The following is a 17,540-nucleotide window of genomic DNA, read 5'->3' as shown; positions in this document are numbered from 1 at the left end:
CTGGCCAGGTTTAACTGCATGGCTAAGACCGGGTCCTAGTAGTTTAGATAAGGATTGTGTCAAAGTTTTAACAATGTGATTGGTAGAGTAATTAATGATGAATGGGGAGTTTTATTGCAAATAGCAGGGTGTTAGGTAACATTGAGCTAAATGGTCCCTTTTGTGTCTTTTGTGTATTTTGTGAAAATTGCATTGAATTGCATTTCAACTCTGACCTTTCTGTTTGTCTCAAAAGTGTACTAATCAATCAGAAAGAGTTTCTGTAGAAATAGTGTCCAAAGCAGTTACAAAATAACACTAATTAAGTACTAAACTGCATCAAGTGATAGACAGAGCTAGGTGGTTCCAAAAGCAGCAGATCAGCTTTGATCCTTGCAATTCTGCCACATGCAGTTGTGACTGGTGGCAGCCAATTCAACAACTCACTGGAGGAGGAGGGTCCACAAAATATCCCCATCCTCAACGACAGGGGAGTCCAGCACGACAGACCAGAAGATGAGACTGAAGCAGTCAGTACAATCTTCAACCAGAATTACTATTCACCCCAACATCATAGATACCAGTCTTCAGCCAAATCAATTCACTCCACATGGTATCAATAAACAGTTGGAAGCACTGAACGCTGCAAAGGCTGTGTGTTCTCACATAATTCTGGCAATAGTCAAGAAGATGTGTGTGCCAAACTTTGACATGCACCTAAAGCTTTCCTAGTACAATCACAACACTGACACCTCCCAGACTATGTGGAAAATTTACCCAGGTATGTCCTGTACACAAAAAGTAGGAAATTACTGCTCCATCAGTTTTACTGTTAATAAACAGTAAAGTGATGGAAGGGATTATCAATATAACTATCACACAGCACTTGTTTAGCAACAACCTTCTCACTGACACTCCGTTTGGTTTCTTTTAAGGCCACTCAGCTCTTGACCTTATTACAGTCCTGAGTTCAAATATGGACAAATGGTTGAACTCCAGAGATGAGGTGAGAGTAAATTTCCTTGGCATGAAGGCCATATTTATCTGAGTGTGGTATCATGAAATCTTAGCAAACTTGGGGTGAATGAGTATCATGGAGAAACTGTGGAGTCATACCTGGCAAAAAGGAAGAAGGTTATAGTTGTAGAAGGTCAGTCATTAAGCTGCAGGTGTTCTTCGGTCCATCTATCTTCAGCTGTTTCATCAATGATCTTCCTTCCATCCGAAGGTCAGAAGTGGGGATGTTGATTGCATAATGTCCAGCACAATTCCTCATTGACGAAAGCAGGCCATGTCCAAATGTAACAAAACCTCAACAATATCCAGGCTAGGGATGATAAATGGAAAGTAACATTTGTGTCAGGCAATGGCAATCTTCAACACGAGAATCAGACCACTCCCCATTGACAATCTGTGAAATCCCCAATAACAGCATACTGAGGTGACCATCAACTCAAAGCTGACCTGGACCAGTGATATGTTGTGGCTACAAGAGCACATCAGAGACTAAGAATCCTGCAGTGAAAAATTTACCTCCTGACTAATCAAACCTTGTCCACAAGGCACAAGTTAGGATTGCAATTGAACATTGCAATAGATTAATACAGCTCCAATAATACTCGAGAAATCCATGGCAAAGCAGCCCACTTGACTGGCACCTCATGCACAAATATCCATTCCCTCCACCACAGACACTCAGTAGCTACAGTGCGTATTATCTATGAGATGCACTGCAGAAATTCACCAAGGCTCCTTCAACAGATCCATTCAAACCAATGATCACTACCATCTGCAAGGACAAGATCAGCAGATACATAAGACACTCATCACCTTCAGGCTCCCACGCCCCCAAGCCAACTCATCGTGACTTGGAAATACATCACTGTTCCTTCAGTGTCACTTCTTGGTTCAAAAGCCTAGAACTCCCATTCCAATAGATATTGTGGGTCTACATCAAATGGAGTGGAGTGGTTCAAGAAGGTGGCTCACTACCACAGTCTCAAGGGCAATTAGGGATCAGCATTCCCCCTAATTTTTTTCTCTGTCTGCACGGGTCTCTGAGCTTCATATGGGGCAGTAAATACCCTGTACCGCGATCGCCAGAAGTTGGAGAGGCAGTGTGCATAGCCAAGCAGCTTAGAGAGAACATTGCTAGGGATGGACAATAAATGCTGATTCAGCCACTGAAGCTCAATTCCCGCGAGTAAATGCTTGAAAAAGTGCTGAAATCCACAAGGGTACAGATCAAAATCCGGAAAATTGGATCGCTGTTATACAGTTGGCACGGATACAATGGCCGAACTGCCTCCCTGGTAAACTTTTGATGTTTCTACAGAGGAGGTTTATAATTAAAGACATTATCAAAGCGGACAGCTAGTTGCCTGTAAAACAGAAATCAGAGGAGGGGTGGGGTGGATACAGTGCTCAGACTGGCAAAAAAAATGGAAAATAATGTCCCACGAACATTCGTGTTTTCGGTTTCATTAAACATTTTGGGCTCTCCACTCAGACACACTGCTGCATTGTTAAATTCGAGAACAGCACTGAATGGAGAGATTTAGTCAGTACTTCAACACGCTACAGACTCGGTGAATAACTTACAAAGGTCAGAACTCGCGAACGATTTAAATGTTGCATTTAATATGTTAGACTTTTTGGGGGTGGGGGGAGCTGAATGGTCTCCTGAGCTCTGACCCTTTCCCGTGTTATTCACCAGATCTTCATTAACCTTTTCTGTTCAGTGTTAGCTTTTCTCCTTATTCCAGTCACTCTCTTTGTCTTGACTTTTTTTTAAAAAAACGACTCAGTGAGGTCAACCTTCCAAATATCTTCAGGCACCAAAGAGGTTCCTGTGTGTGTGTAAGAACGGGAAGGTGTGATGACAATCTAGTTGGGGGTGGTGCATGTATTGCGTGTCTCTCTCCCCACTCCTGGAGCTGGAGTTGGAAAGAGTCCGAGTCACTTGGAGTTAGCGAGAGTCCCGCGGCTGGAGCCTCGCCCTATTGGGGGAGAGCGCACGCTGTCTCCAGGCTCTCTTTCTCACACACACAACCCGTTTTTCCTTCGTTAACTCTCTCCTTGTCGTTTATTAGTGAGAGCTTTCTTGCCTGTGAAGAGAGGGCACTTAGAACACCATGTTCCACTTCAGGATTTTAACTGTTTTAGGTGAGTTTGTCTTTTTTTAAGAAAAAAATTAAAATTCTCCCTCAAAACGTTCAAATGGTACATGACAAAGTGGGTTCCTCCAGGAAACATTCCGAGATTGAGCAGAAAATTATTGTATGCGGCTGAGATCAATTAACTTATTTTTTTAAAAAAGCCATCTGTTCGTGCGAAGCGCGAATTTCCTCAAAGAAATGTTTTAAAATGTATTGTCTGCCAAATTCGCAGATTTTATTTGTAGGGAATGTGCCCATCAGTTAACTTAAAGTGATAAATTTCTCGTGTTCTGAGTGCTAATTATTTTTGCAAACTTTCAGACGGTTATTATTGCAAGACATAATGGTTATTCGTTATAAATTCCGCACAATCCCGCTTACTTTGTGCAGAGGTTTGTTCAAATAGAACAAGTACTGAATACATTCAAAGGATTTCCCCTCTATCAGTTGTCTGAATCCAAGATAATTTTAACGATAACCTTTTTCTACCAAGTTACAACTTACTGTGAGACTTCAGTAAGACTTTCATCGAAAACTGCAAATACTGATCGACCTATTCTCCTCTCCCCGCCCCAAGAGGTGTCGGGTAATAAAACTGGCTTTTAAAGTTAAATTTTAATGGTATCTCTATTTGATACTGTTGTCAGCATACCTTTTAACAGATCTCATAGACTTCTGTCTATCCCAGAGCTTTAGAATTTTTAAAGAGCTATTTTAAAGGCAGCCACATTAGCAATCTGTGACTCCCATTGGTCCTAAATGTGAGAGATGAGGGAACCAACAAAACATGCTCCTGTAGGGCAGAAGTTTCTCACATACCAGCACTGAGGAGCAACAAAGCTCCCTCAATTCCTTCAATATTGAAATTTTACCTGAATTTGGAACTTCCAAAAAGAAACACACTTGTGTGAAAGTTTGGTTGACTGGATGGCATTGTGAGAGAGATTCAGATGGAGGTATCAAAATGCACTCATTCTCATGTCTCCATCTGTAACCTGTTTGTTGATCTTTACGCTTTCATGGTCAACTGATTTATCATACTGTGGAATCTTAACGAGAATATAAAATAAATCTTAATGAAACACAGTACATTAGGGAAAATAATCTCATATAGTGTTGTCTCATTTTAGGCTAGTGTATTTGAATGCTTTGAACTGGATATTTAGTTAAAGGTGGGAATTAGAGGGAATGGAAATTGGACATTTTGAGAGCTGGCAGAGGCATAATAGCCTGAATGGCCTCATTCTGAGCACTATGTTTCTATTATAGTGGTATATATCCTAATAGCTAATGTATGCTGTAACCTGCCTTTTTTTGTCTTTCAGTCATACTTTGGCACTGTGCTATTGCACAGGGGCCAGAGTTCAGCTATGGATGTGCTGAGGGAAGCTGTTACCCAGCCACAGGAGACCTGTTGATTGGGCGTGCAGATAGATTATCTGCCACATCCACCTGTGGTTTGCATAAGCCAGAGCCCTTCTGCATTGTCAGCCACCTTCAGGTATGATTGGCTTGAGTGTGGTTGCAAGAGAAAAAAATTAGAGGTCTGTACATAACAGAAATATACTGGTGTACTGGAGCCAGGCCTATAATTTGCTATGTCTGCACATTAAAAGTCCAGTCGTTGTTAATAGCTTGGTCTTTAGCCTGTTCATGTAGCACAGGTGCTAACGTGGTAAGTCTGGGATACAACAAATGTTACTTTGATAGGACCTGCCAGGCTATTTCCATGCACAATCACTTTTAAAGAAAATTGCTTGGTAATGTTTTCTGTATCTGATCATGTGGAAAGCATTGTGATTGTGCTGTGGATCAAATTGCATTGATCAAAAAGACCAATGCATGCGGCTGTAAATGCAGTTTTAAGATGCTTTTACACTGAGATTCGCACTCATGCCATCAGTCTATGGAATTGTGGACCTTGTGCAAAACTGATGCTCTGCAATAATTTATTCAAGTTTATAATAGCTAGCTTATAGAAAACTATGGCTGAAAACTAAATGGGAATGCTAAACCTGAAACTGCCAGATGAAATGGAAATCTCCAGCTTTTGACGGTGATTGATATTTTCTTCACTTGCCTTAAAGGAACTTGTCTCCAGTTGATCTTGTGTTTGATGGCATGATGTGATATTGCTGCTATAGCTGATTGCTTTTGGCAGTAACTCACAGATGTTTTATAGGTATCAAAAGTCAATAACCAATCAGTATAAAATTATATCTGCATTTCTCAAGTGTTAATGTTTGTCAACAATGGAAATACACTTTCATAGATGTGTAATAGTAATTCCTTCACACAGAAATACATCTTTCTGTTCTCTTACTATCGTGCAAGATAGAGGGTGCATTGCATTTTTCAGGTGTCACTTTTTGGACGTAACATTAAGATTAGATTCCCTACAGTGTGGAAATAGGCCCTTCGGCCCAGCAAGTCAACACCGACCCTCCGAAGAGTAAACCACCTAGTCCCATTTTCCTCTCACTAATACACCTAACACTATGGGCACTTTAGTATGGCCAGTTCACCTGACCTGCACATCTTTGGACTGTGGGAGGAAACTAGAGCACCCGGAGGAAACCCGCATAGGCATGGGGAGAATATGCAAACTCCACACCTGAGGCTGGAATCGAACCTGAGACCCTGGTGCTGTGAGGCAGCAGTGCTAACCACTGAGCCGCCGTGCCACCCCATTGCTCAGGTGAATGTGCACAAATTCGTAGAATTATTTATGGTGCAGGTAGATCTCATACAAACCAGGATCTTTAAAAAAAATTATGCGTTGGAGGGAAAATTGGCTCAGGAAGTGATGTGAAACTTAACTACAAGAAAGCATTTGGGCAGACTATTGTAAGCAAAAGGAGAGGTTATGAGGCAGAACTGTATTTGGCAGTAAAGTGTGTGGAAAGGAAGAAAAAAAGCTTTGTGTAGAAGATGATATAGATGCCCCTCCAGTTTGAAGAGGCAGGGGAGCCAAGAAGAACAAGGTACAAGGAGTTGGACCATAAATCTTTGAGTGATCCTGTTACGCTAGAAGTAGAAGTAATTTTGCTTTTGATAACATCTACAAAGAGAGTTCTTCTCCAAATTTAATACATTTCTAAGGCATCCAGCCTTCGTATAGTGACTATTTCGTTTCAGCTTATTACCTAGAATCAATTGAATCATTGCTGCGCAAAAACATTGGTCTTCAAACCTTTTACTAGATAAAAGCCATTGGTTCTTAAAATCCGAGTTCTAGCACCTTCATTACAAGCAGGTCTGGCTATTGTATGGTTGAGCTAAGTATGACAAATAGCTGAGTGAGTGGGAGTTTTTTGGGGGTGGGGAAGAACAGTCCATGTCGACTATTCTCCCTAGACAGAAGCAGTGCAACAATGCCTTCTGTCTCTGCAGACTGCTCTTTTAACATGCAAGGAAATAGAGAAGTGATGTCATCTAAGTGGATGATTTTAACTGAAAAGAAGTTTATCTCCAATGGTTACTGCAGTAACTGAACCAGGACTAATCTTGTTCTCTGTGCTGAAAGTTGTCATCTTTATTCAAAAACGACAACCCAGAGAGACTGTTGAGGACAATGAGTCTGTAGGTGTATTGCTGAAGACAGGGGTCAGGACATGCCCAATTGTCCTGGTGCTAACTCTACATTGGAATTCCATTTGATTCCCAACTAATTAAAACATACAAAACAGTAAAGTCATAGACATGTACAGCATGGACACAGACCCTTCAGACCAACTCATCCATGACGATCCAATTAAATTAATCTAGTCCTATTTGCCAGAATTGACTCATTTCCTCTAAACCCTTCCTGTTCATATACTCATCCAGGTGTCTTTTAAATGTTGTACTAGCCTCCACCACTTCCTCTGGTAGCTCATTCCACACACACGCCAGTCTGCTTGAAAAAGCTGCCCCTTAGGTCCCTCTTAAATCTTTCCTCTCACACCTTAAACCTAGCCCTTAGTATTGAACTTCCCTACCCTGTGGAAAACACTGTGTCTATTCATTCTATCCATGCCCCTATGATTTTATAAAGATCTGTAGGGTCACCCCCTCAGCCTCTGATGCTTCAGATAAAACGGACCCAGCCTCTTCAGCCTTTCCCTGTAGCTCAAATCCTCCAATACTGCCAATCTTTTCTGAACCCTTTCAAGTTTCACAATATCCTTCCTGTAGCAGGGAGACCAGAATTGAACATGATATTTGTAAAATTGGCCTATCCAATGTCTTGTACAGCCACAATATGACCTCCCAACTCCTATGCTCAATGCACTTACCAATATGGGAAAGCATACCAAACACTGCCTTCACAATCCTCTCTGTCTGCAATTTCACGGAGCAATGAACCTGCACTCCAAGGTCTTTTTATTCAGCGACACTCTCCAGGACCTTACCATTAAGTCTAGAAGTCCTGCCCTGATTTGCCTTTCCAAAATGCAGCACTTCACATTTGTCTAAATTAAACTCCATCTGCCATTCCTTGGTCCATCGGCCCAAAGTCCTGTTGTACTCTGACTCCACTACACCTCCAATTTTGGTGTCATCTGCATACTTACTAACCATACCTCCTATGTTATCAAGCAAATAACTTATAAAAATGACAAACAGTGGTCCCAGCACTGTTTTTTTTTGTCACAGGCCTCCAGTCTGAAAAACAGCCCTCCCCCCGCCACCATTCTCTGTCTCCTGCTTTCAAGCCAGTTCTGTATGCGCAAAGGTATAAATGATTATATCTTTTTATTTCAGTCAGCCAGCTTCAGTAAGATGTTGGATATCTAAACTAAAATCAGAAGGCGCTAGAAAATCTCAGTCGATCTGGCAGCATCAATGAAGGGAGGAGCGGAGTTAACATTTCAGTTCAATGAGCTTTCTTCCCAGCTCCACAAAAATGTGGATCTGGAGTTCTTTCATCAGATTAAGGGCATTGTTCTTTGGAGCCAATGTGTCTCTGCAGACTAATGAATCCGGTCTCTTCCAAAGAAAAGTTTTCGCTTTAAAACCCCAGCTCTTTTTCTCTCTTTACAGATAGTTGTGAATATTCTCAACGTTTCTGTTTCCTTTTCAGCATTAAGCGAACCTCGCTGAAGTAAACCTCACCCTCATTATTTGCACCTTTAGCTGGCTGTGGTTTAGTCAATTGCATAATGCTGTTCAAGCTTCAGTTCCAGATTCTTGAAGGAAAACATTAAACTGCTCCAGTTTCTCTTGAGTTTAAACAGTTTGTTTCTTCAATTCAGGTTTAAAGTAGTTAAAGCAGTAACAAGCTTTTAGTAACATGGAATTTACAAGCGGCTCAGTTTAAAATCTTCTCCAGCAACTGCATAGTAAAGCTTTACTTGCAATAGGTCTAATCAATTGGAGTATGGTAGCTGCTTTAATCTGAATCATTGTTTCCAAACACAATCAGCACTCCTGTTTTATTGTCTATTTGTAGGTGGAATCTCATTAAATTTTGACGGTGCCTGTTTTAAACTTTATTCAAGAAGCTATGTAAATATTGATGCCCTGAAGAAATGACTACACTTAATTGTTACTGACAACCGTAACCTGGTCACAATGCTAACCTTTTTTGTAGGTGTTCCATAACTGTCAATGCATTGAGCATCACTTGTAGACTTCTAGTCAACATAAGTTGAAAGTTATTTGAATTCTGTCTGAGTACTATGTGATTTCGCATCAGCACATCTGTTTCAAATTTTAAAGTTGCTGTAACTGGGCCGATCAATCCTTTGTCCCCTTCACCATCAGGCCAGATTACTGAAGGTACTGGGAGGGGAGGGGAGGGGTGCTGAGGCGTGTGCCAAAACTGCGAAGGAGCATATCGCCAAGGTGAGGCAGAAACTGGGAAGATGGGAGCACTGCTCCCTCTCCATTGTGGGTAAAAGCCCAGTCATCAGGTGAGAGGTACTCTTGGTGTTGTGTTTGTGTGTGGCGCAGGTCTGGCCTATTCCCTGAATAGGCACCTCTGTAAACAACTGGATCAGTTTCCATTTCATTTGGAGATTGAAGATGGATCGGTCCAAAGGGATACCATGTATAAAGCACTGGACAAAGTGGGGAAGAACACACGCAATGCCACCCTCATGCTGATGGCCACTTCCCTGTGTTGCTGCATCAAACTGTGCGTAGACCCTCGATATGTAAGTGCCAAGTGTCACTATACGCTGAGGTTCTACCTGTCCCCTATGTTCGAAAGGATGGGACTGGATTCGTTGTTGCGGAACACTCCAAGTAGTCAAATCATCCATATCATCTTTGGAGAAATTCGTGAGAGAAAATGCCTTTGACCATGAGTCAATCAGGCAGTGGTCAGTAGGTAGTGTCCTCAACCCTGAGGGGGAAGAAGAGAGGGTGAATCCTGTCATAGAATTCCGACAGTGTGAAAGCAATCCCTCCAGCCCAACAAGTCCACACCAACCGTCCGAAGAGTAACCCACCCAGATCCATTCCCCTTTCCTATTATCTGATATATACCCTGACTAATGCACCTAACCTACACATTCCTGAACTCTATGGGCAATTTAACATGGCCAATTCACCTAACCTGCACATCTTTGGACTGTGGGAGGTAACAGGAGCACCCAGAGAAAACCCATGTAGATGCAGAATGTGCAAATTCCTCACAGTTGCCCAAGGTTGGAATCGAACCCAGCTCCCTGGAGCTGTGAGGAGGCAGTGCTAATCACTGAACCACCATACAGCCTCTGAACAGACTGACAAAACCATTTGGAAGTAAAAAGTGAGGTCTGCAGATGCTGGAGATCAGAGCTGAAAATGTGTTGCTGGTTAAAGCACAGCAGGTCAGGCAGCATCCAAGGAACAGGAAATTCGACGCTCTGGCCCGAAATGTCGAATTTCCTGTTCCTTGGATGCTGCCTGACCTGCTGTGCTTTAACCAGCAACACATTTTCAGCCAAAACCATTTGGCAGAAAGCCTCATCACCAGAGCTTTCCAACAAGCACTAAGATATCACTTAACTGGTGGGGAGAAGGGCAGACTACCTTTGACAACCTTCATGAATGCCTGGACACTCTGTGTCACCTCACACAGCCTTCAAGCCTGTCACACAGCTGTTGGAATGAGACCATGCAAAGGAAGTCTGGAGAAAGATACAGTAGTTTATGTCAGGGTTTGTCCAGAGCAGCTCCATGATGCAGGACTCTGCTCTACAGTCTGTACCACGAGATGCATACTGAGACAAACACCGTGGGCGGCACGGTGGCACAGTGGTTAGCACTGCTGCCTCACAGCGCCTGTAGACCCGGGTTCAATTCCCGACTCAGGCGACTGACTGTGTGAAGTTTGCACGTTCTCCCCGTGTCTGCGTGGGTTTCCTCCGGGTGCTCTGGTTTCCTCCCACAGTCACAAAGATGTGCGGGTCAGGTGAATTGGCCATGCTAAATTGCCCATAGTGTTAGGTTAAGGGGTAAATGTAGGGGTATGGGTGGGTTGCGCTTCGGCGGGTCGGTGTGGACTTGTTGGGCCGAAGGGCCTGTTTCCACACTGTAAGTCTAATCTAATCTAAGTCTAATCTAATCTAATCAACTGCATCTGGAAGACCACCAACTTAACAGAAAAATTCTTTGGTCTGTTCAAAACGTGTCGGTCTTCCAGTGAAAGTGTTGACCGCAACTGAGTGTTGCAAACTGGCCCATTCCAAGATCCAGCACTATATACTAAGGGACGCACTAAAGCTTGGAGCAGCTGCCACCAAGACGCAGTGGGGAAAGACACCATCTAACGTGTCTCTGCCAAAGTACAACAGGGGTACGTTTAGTTATTGGACACCACTTGGTGTCTCAGGTACATGTCAGTAGTTCCTAGTACCTAGCATAATTAAGAAGTGCCTTTGAATGAGTTGTAACTTTGAAAGAAATCAGAACCTAATGTTTGTTTTCTTCGCTATATGCAAAAACTCTATAGATCTGAACTGCTTCAGTAAATCTATATGTGCATAAAAAAGAAAATTTTTGAGTAAAAGCCAGGAGGCTTGTTATGAGGTGCGGAGCCTAAGGGAGAGCCCGAGGCAGATTGCCAAGCTAGGTCCCAGCCTCCAGGGCCTACAGCTGCTGCTGCGGCCTCTGCCTCACTTTTCTTACTTTGTCAACTGAGTGGTTGACATGAACGGCAGTGGCCACGATTACATTGACCCTATTTGGTGGCTGGAGAATGGTGAAGGGGTGGGGACTGGATGGGGCGGAGGCTGGGGGTGAGGAGGGGATGGGGATGGGGCGGAGGGGTGGGGAGGCTGAAAGGAATGGAGCAGGGGGGCTTGGTGGGGTGGGGAGGCTGAAAGGGGACTTGAGGGAACGTGAGGCTGAAGGGGGTCAGGTGGGGTGGGGAGGCTGAAGGGGGTCTTGGTGGAGTGGGGAGGCTGCAGCAGGACATTGAGGGGAGACAAAGGAGTGGGAGAGTGTGAGAGATTTGAAGAGTGAGATGGAGGGGAGAAATTGTAGGAGATGTAAACCATTGACGTGTTGGAGGGGAGATGGAATTTAGAGTGTGTCCAAGCCATCAAAGATTAGAAACAGTGCTTTAGTTGGGATATGTGAAGAGAGACGAGGTGGCAATGCTGGTAGTGGGGAGGGATTGGGGGAGAATGAAGAGAGGGCAAGAGAAGTGGAAGCGATGGTGGTTGGTTGTGCATTTCGGGAGAATCGATCACTCCAAACCCCTCTGAGTTTGAGAGTTTTGATCAAGGGATCAGTTGGAAGGGTTATGGTGAATTCTGATACACTGAACTGGAGAGCAGCTGTACGATAAAAAGAAGCTTGGAGGGGCCAAACTCTTAACGTTTGCATTAAGAATTCTTGGGAGGTAGTGAGAATTTATAGGAAAACAAAAGTTTGAAAGGCATTATTTCGGTTGATAAGTGCAAATGTAAAGGAAGATCATGGAGCAAATTGCATAAGTCCTTGAATCTGATTGGATACAGATTGTAGCTTAGCAAGACCGCAGAAGCTCTATACAGTGTTTCTAACCTCTTCCGATCTATCAATTATGTGGATCTCGCAATAGTTGATCACTGTCTCCCTTCTTAAGTTAGTGTGCTTGAAGAGGTGAACTTGGGTGATAGACTTTTCCCATTGCTTGCCAAGTACCAGACTGTGGGTAGGGTTTAGTGTGCAGTTCTGGTCACCAATTTACTGAGTGTTGAGACTGAAGAGGGTATAGAGGAGAATAATGAGTTTGTTGTCAGGACTGAAGAATTTGTGAGGAGGAAAGGTCAGAAAAATTTGACTTTTTTTTTGCAATATAGGAAATTGAGAGGCAATTTCAAAAGTGTGCAACATTATGGGGCCTGGATAGAAATGATCTGTTTATATTAGCATAGGAAATGGATGTATGAGGAGGCCATTCAGCCCTTTGAGCCTACTCAGTCAAAACTCTGTCATCCAATACATCACAGCTGATCATCCAACTCAGTCGCCTGTTCCTGCTTATTCCCCATACCTTTTAATCTCCATAGCCCTAAGAATTTTGGAAAAGCAAATCAGAGCATGACCTATACACTTAATGATATGGTCCTAGGAAGTGTTGCTGAGCAAAGAGACCTTGAAGTGCAGGTCCATAACTCCTTGAAAGTAGAGTCGCAGATAGATAGGATAGTGAAGAAGGTATTTGGAATGCTTTCCTTTATTGGTCAGAGTATTGAGTATCGGAATTGGGAGGTCATGTTGCAGCTGTACACGATGTTGGTTCAGCCACTTTTGGAATATTGTGTGCAATGCAGGTCTCGTTCCTATCGGAAGGATGTTGTGAAACTCGAGGGTTCAGAAAAGATTTACAAGGATGTTGCTAGGGTTGGAGGATTTGAGCTATGGGAGAGGCTGAATACACTGAGGCTGTTTTCCCTGAAGCATCAGAAGCTGAGGGGTGACCTCATAGAGATTTATAAAATCATGACGAGTATGGATAGGGTAAAAAGACAAAGCCTTTTCCCTGGGGTGGGGGAGTCCAGAACTAGAGGGCGTAAGTTTAAAATGAGAGGGGAAAGATATTGGCACAGTGGTTAGCACTGCTGCCCTCTCAGTGCCAGAGACCCGGGTTCAATTCCCACCTCAGGCGACTCTCTGTGTGGAATTTGCACATTCTCCCCGTGTCTGTGTGGGTTTGCTCCAGGTGCTCCAGTTTCCTCCCACAATCCAAAAATGTGCAGGTGAATTGGCCATGCTAAATTGCCCGTAGTGTTTGGTGAAGGGGTAAATGTAGGGAAATGGGTCTGAGTGGGTTGCGGGTCGGTGTGGACTTGTTGGGCTGAAGGGCTTGTTTCCACAATTACGGTAATCTAACTTAATCTAATATAAAAGAGACCTAAGGGGAAACATTTTCACCCAGAGTGTGGTGCATGTATGGAATGAGCTGCCAGATGAGGTTATGGAGGCTGGTACAATTACAATATTTAAAAGACATGTGGATGGGTATATGAAAAGGAAGAGTTTAGAGGGAGATAGGCCAAGTGCTGGCAAATGGGACAAAATTAGTTTGGGATATCTGGTCAGCATAGACGAGTTAGACCGAAGGGTCTGTTTCCATGCTGTACATCTCTGACTCCATTACTCTATATTTTTGCAAAACTAAATAAATATATGAAATGCACAAGACAGTACAAAATAATTTGGCATTGTACACATTTTCCTGGTAATTACTAAGTTCCATAGACAACATCAGTTAATTTACTTTCCAGACAGTTGTTTTGATCAAACATCAAAATCCTTAGAGATGTAAGTCAGGTAGGATACATAATAGGCAGCTAATCCACAACCGCCCAATATGAGTCCTGACTAAAATTGAATTTTACCCCCTGGATAGATGTAAACTGCATGGTATGTGATTTGCTGGAAAGGCAGTAATGCATTGCAGATGGATAAATTGGCTTCCATGTTCATGATTTTTTTTAAAATTGTAGTGATTTGAAAGTTATAAAAGGCATGTACCAATTACCTCAGAATAATTTGTGATTTCAAAGTGCTTTCATTTTGTTTTAAAAAGACGTTTGATGTTTTTGTTTTGTTTATAAATGAGATATAAGAGTAATGAAAGCACAACACTATGTTACTTGTATCTGGCATTATCATAAAAGAATGATATACAACTCTCTTTCATGATAAAGCATTCATAAAGAAGTAATCACCAGAAGTTTATTTTCAGATGTATTTCCCATTTAGAATTGTGACAAAGTGCAAGGTTAATGACAGTTATTCTGCAACTCTACACAAAATTTATTCTTGGTGTACAAGCTGCAAAGTGTAGCCTTTTACTATACTTCAGTTGCAGATCCCCTTTCATAACATATTAGAAAGTAGGATAAAGTCATGTTTGGCCAAACTGTTAGTACATTTGAGGGCCAGTGGACCTGAAATGTTAACTGTACTTTCTCTCCACAAATGCTGCTAGACATGCTGAGTTTTTCTAGCAATTTTTGTTTTTGTTTGATTTCCAGCATCCACAGTTTTTTTGACTGTTTATCCCCTTGGTTCTGAAGCTACTCACCTTCAAATTTCACTGCTGCTTCATTTTCGGCGTCTCTTTTTCCCTAACTTTACGCCTGTGCCCTCTCTCTGCCTGTGCCCTCTCTCTGCCTGTGCCCTCTCTCTGCCTGTGCCCTCTCTCTGCCTGTGCCCTCTCTCTGCCTGTGCCCTCTCTCTGCCTGTGCCCTCTCTCTGCCTGTGCCCTCTCTCTGCCTGTGCCCTCTCTCTCAAATTGATCTTCTACCTCACCATTGACTATGACTGAAACATGAAATCTCCTGAACAGTTGAGTCCCAGCAACCTCACTGATCCATCTGTCCACACTGAGAGTTTGTTTTGCAATGAGGCAAGATATATTTGGTACTGAGCATATATTCCACTATAAAATTTGAACAAACAAACATGTATACTAAATGTATCAGATTTTGTTGACTAGATTTCACAATTAGATTGTGATGTATTGAATATGAAGAAACTAGAAAGTGGACTAAATGTTCAATTTCTTTTTCTCAGGAAGAAAAAAAGTGCTTTTCGTGTGATTCGCGCACAGTTTTTGCTGAAAATCCAAAAAGTCATAGAATTGAGAATGTTGTCACAACATTTGCTCACAATCGACTAAATACCTGGTGGCAATCTGAAAACGGTGAGTATGGTTGGTATAAAAATATAAACTTATTTGTGAGTTTTGAGAAGATCAGTAGCTCAAGTTGAGGTTTTGGATATAGGTTTGCTCACTGAGCTGCAAGGTTCATTTCCAGATGTTTCATCACCCTACTAGGTAATATCTTCAATGGGCCTGAGGCAAAACAATGCTGAAAATTCCTGCTTTCTATTCATATTTTTGGGTTTCTTTGGGTTAGTGATGTCATTTCCTGTGGTGAGGTCACTTCTTGTTCCTTTTTTTCAGGGGTGGAAGATGGGGGTTTAACTCGATGTGTTGGTTGATAGAGTTCCGGTTGGAATGACATGCTTCTAGGAATCCTCGTACATGTCTTTGTTTGGCTTTTCCTAGGATGGATGTGTTGTCCCAGTCAAAGTGGTGTCCTTTCTCATCTGTAAGTAAGTATACCAGTGAGAGAGAGTCATGTCTTTTTGTGGCTAGTTGGTGTTCATGTATCCTGGTGGCTAGTTTTCTGCCTGTTTGTGCAATGTAGTGTTTGTTACAGTTCTTGCACGGTATTTTGTAAAGTACATTAGTTTTGCTTGTTGTCTGTATAGGGTCTTTCAAGTTCATTAGCTGCTGTTTTAGTGTATTGGCGGGTTTGTGGGCTACTATGATGTCAAGGGATCTGAATAGTCTGGCAGTCAGTTCCGAGATGTCTTTTGATGTAGGTGAGAGCAGCTAGGGTTTCTGGAGATGTTTTGTTGGGGTTTGTTGCTGAGAAATCGATGGACTGTGTTCATTGGGTGCCCATTCTTTTTGAATACACAGTATAGGTGATTTTCCCATGTTCTGCGTAGTTCCTCTGTGTTGCAGTGTGTGTTGGCTCATTGGAATAATGTTCTGATGCAGCTTCATTTGTGGGTGTGGGGATGATTGCTTCTGTAGTTCAATATTTGGTCAGTATGTGTTGCTTTCCTGTAGACACTGGCTTGAAGTTCCTCATTGGCTGGTCGCTCTACTGCGACATCTAGGATTGACAGTTTGTTGTTGTTTTCCTCAGCTTTAGTGAATTTTATGCCAGGAAGGGTATTATTGATGGTCTTGGCATCATGGTAGCCCATAAATCCACCAACACACTAAAACAACAGCTAATAAACTTGAAAGACCCAATACGGACAATGAGCAAAATAAATGTCATTTACAAAATACCATGCAAGAACTGTAACAAACACTACATTGGACAAATGGGCAGAAAACTAGCCACCAGGACACATGAACACCAATTGTCCACAAAAGGACATGTCCCTCTCTCACTAGTATCCTGACATTTGGATGAGGAAGGACACCATTTCAACTGGGACAACACATCCATCCTAGGACAAGCCAAACAAAGACATGCATGAGAATTTCTAGAAGCATGGCATTCCAACTGGATCACTATCAATAAACACATTAAGTTAGACCTCATCTACCACCCCTTGAGAAAAGGAAAAGGAAGTGACCTCACCACAGGAAATGACATCACCACCCCAAACATATAAATAGAAAGCAGGAATATTCAGCATTGCTTCATCTAAGGCCCACTGAAGATGTTCCCTAGTAGGGTAACAAAACATCTGGAAATGAACCTTGCAGCTCAGCAAGCAAACCTGCATTCATAAATGTATTCATCAAAAGCAAGATGTATGTTTTTAGTGTCTGAATTGATTGCAGACCAGCAAAGACCTGCATTTGTATAATATATTGTGTAATTAGCATTAACCTAGAACTTTCGATGTAACAAGTTTGTGAGGAAATGGCTCCTGGTTTGTTCCTAAGCAAACAGATTTGTTTTTGGATTTAATGCCTATCTTATGATGAGTTATATAAGTTTTCTGCCAAGTGTACAAAGTTTGATCTTAAATGATGTACCTTTTAGTGCTACAGGACTTTAATAGAAATGCTTTACAATGCAACAGTATTTGCGCTTGATTTAGTTATTCCTTCACCACTATGATATTTTCACATTATGTTTTCCTCCCCATCCAATAATGAATCTCTGAAGAAGAGATCTCAAGAGGGTTAGAATATAAAAGCACCGTTGTGCTACTGAGACTTTATAAAGCTCTGGTTAGGCCCCATTTGGAGTACTGTGTCCAGTTTTGGTCCCCACACCTCAGGAAGGACATACTGGCACTGGAATGTGTCCAGCGGAGATTCACACGGATGATCCCTGGAATGGTTGGTCTAACATACGAGGAACGGCTGAGGATCCTGGGATTGTATTCATTGGAGTTTAGAAGATTAAGGGGAGACTTAATAGAAACTTACAAGATAATACATGGCTT

The 17,540-nt window shown here is 42.4% G+C and overlaps 1 protein-coding gene across 1 annotated transcript in view; it reads left to right on the top strand.

The window, feature by feature from the left end:
* The first annotated feature begins 2,956 nt into the window (after positions 1-2,956).
* Positions 2,957-17,540, top strand: part of lamb1a (laminin, beta 1a) — a 106,269-nt gene continuing 91,685 nt past the window's right edge. The window contains exons 1-3 of the mRNA XM_060842930.1: positions 2,957-3,144; positions 4,463-4,638; positions 15,123-15,252. Coding sequence (XP_060698913.1) covers positions 3,114-3,144; positions 4,463-4,638; positions 15,123-15,252 — 337 coding nt within the window. The 5' untranslated portion in view covers positions 2,957-3,113. The remainder of the gene's footprint in view (positions 3,145-4,462; positions 4,639-15,122; positions 15,253-17,540) is intronic.

This window comes from Hemiscyllium ocellatum, chromosome 23 (genome assembly GCF_020745735.1).
Source record: "Hemiscyllium ocellatum isolate sHemOce1 chromosome 23, sHemOce1.pat.X.cur, whole genome shotgun sequence".
Classification (NCBI taxonomy): Eukaryota; Metazoa; Chordata; class Chondrichthyes; order Orectolobiformes; family Hemiscylliidae; genus Hemiscyllium; species Hemiscyllium ocellatum.
The sequence above is the reverse complement of the archived record's forward strand: the minus strand, read 5'-3'. Positions and strand labels throughout refer to the sequence as shown.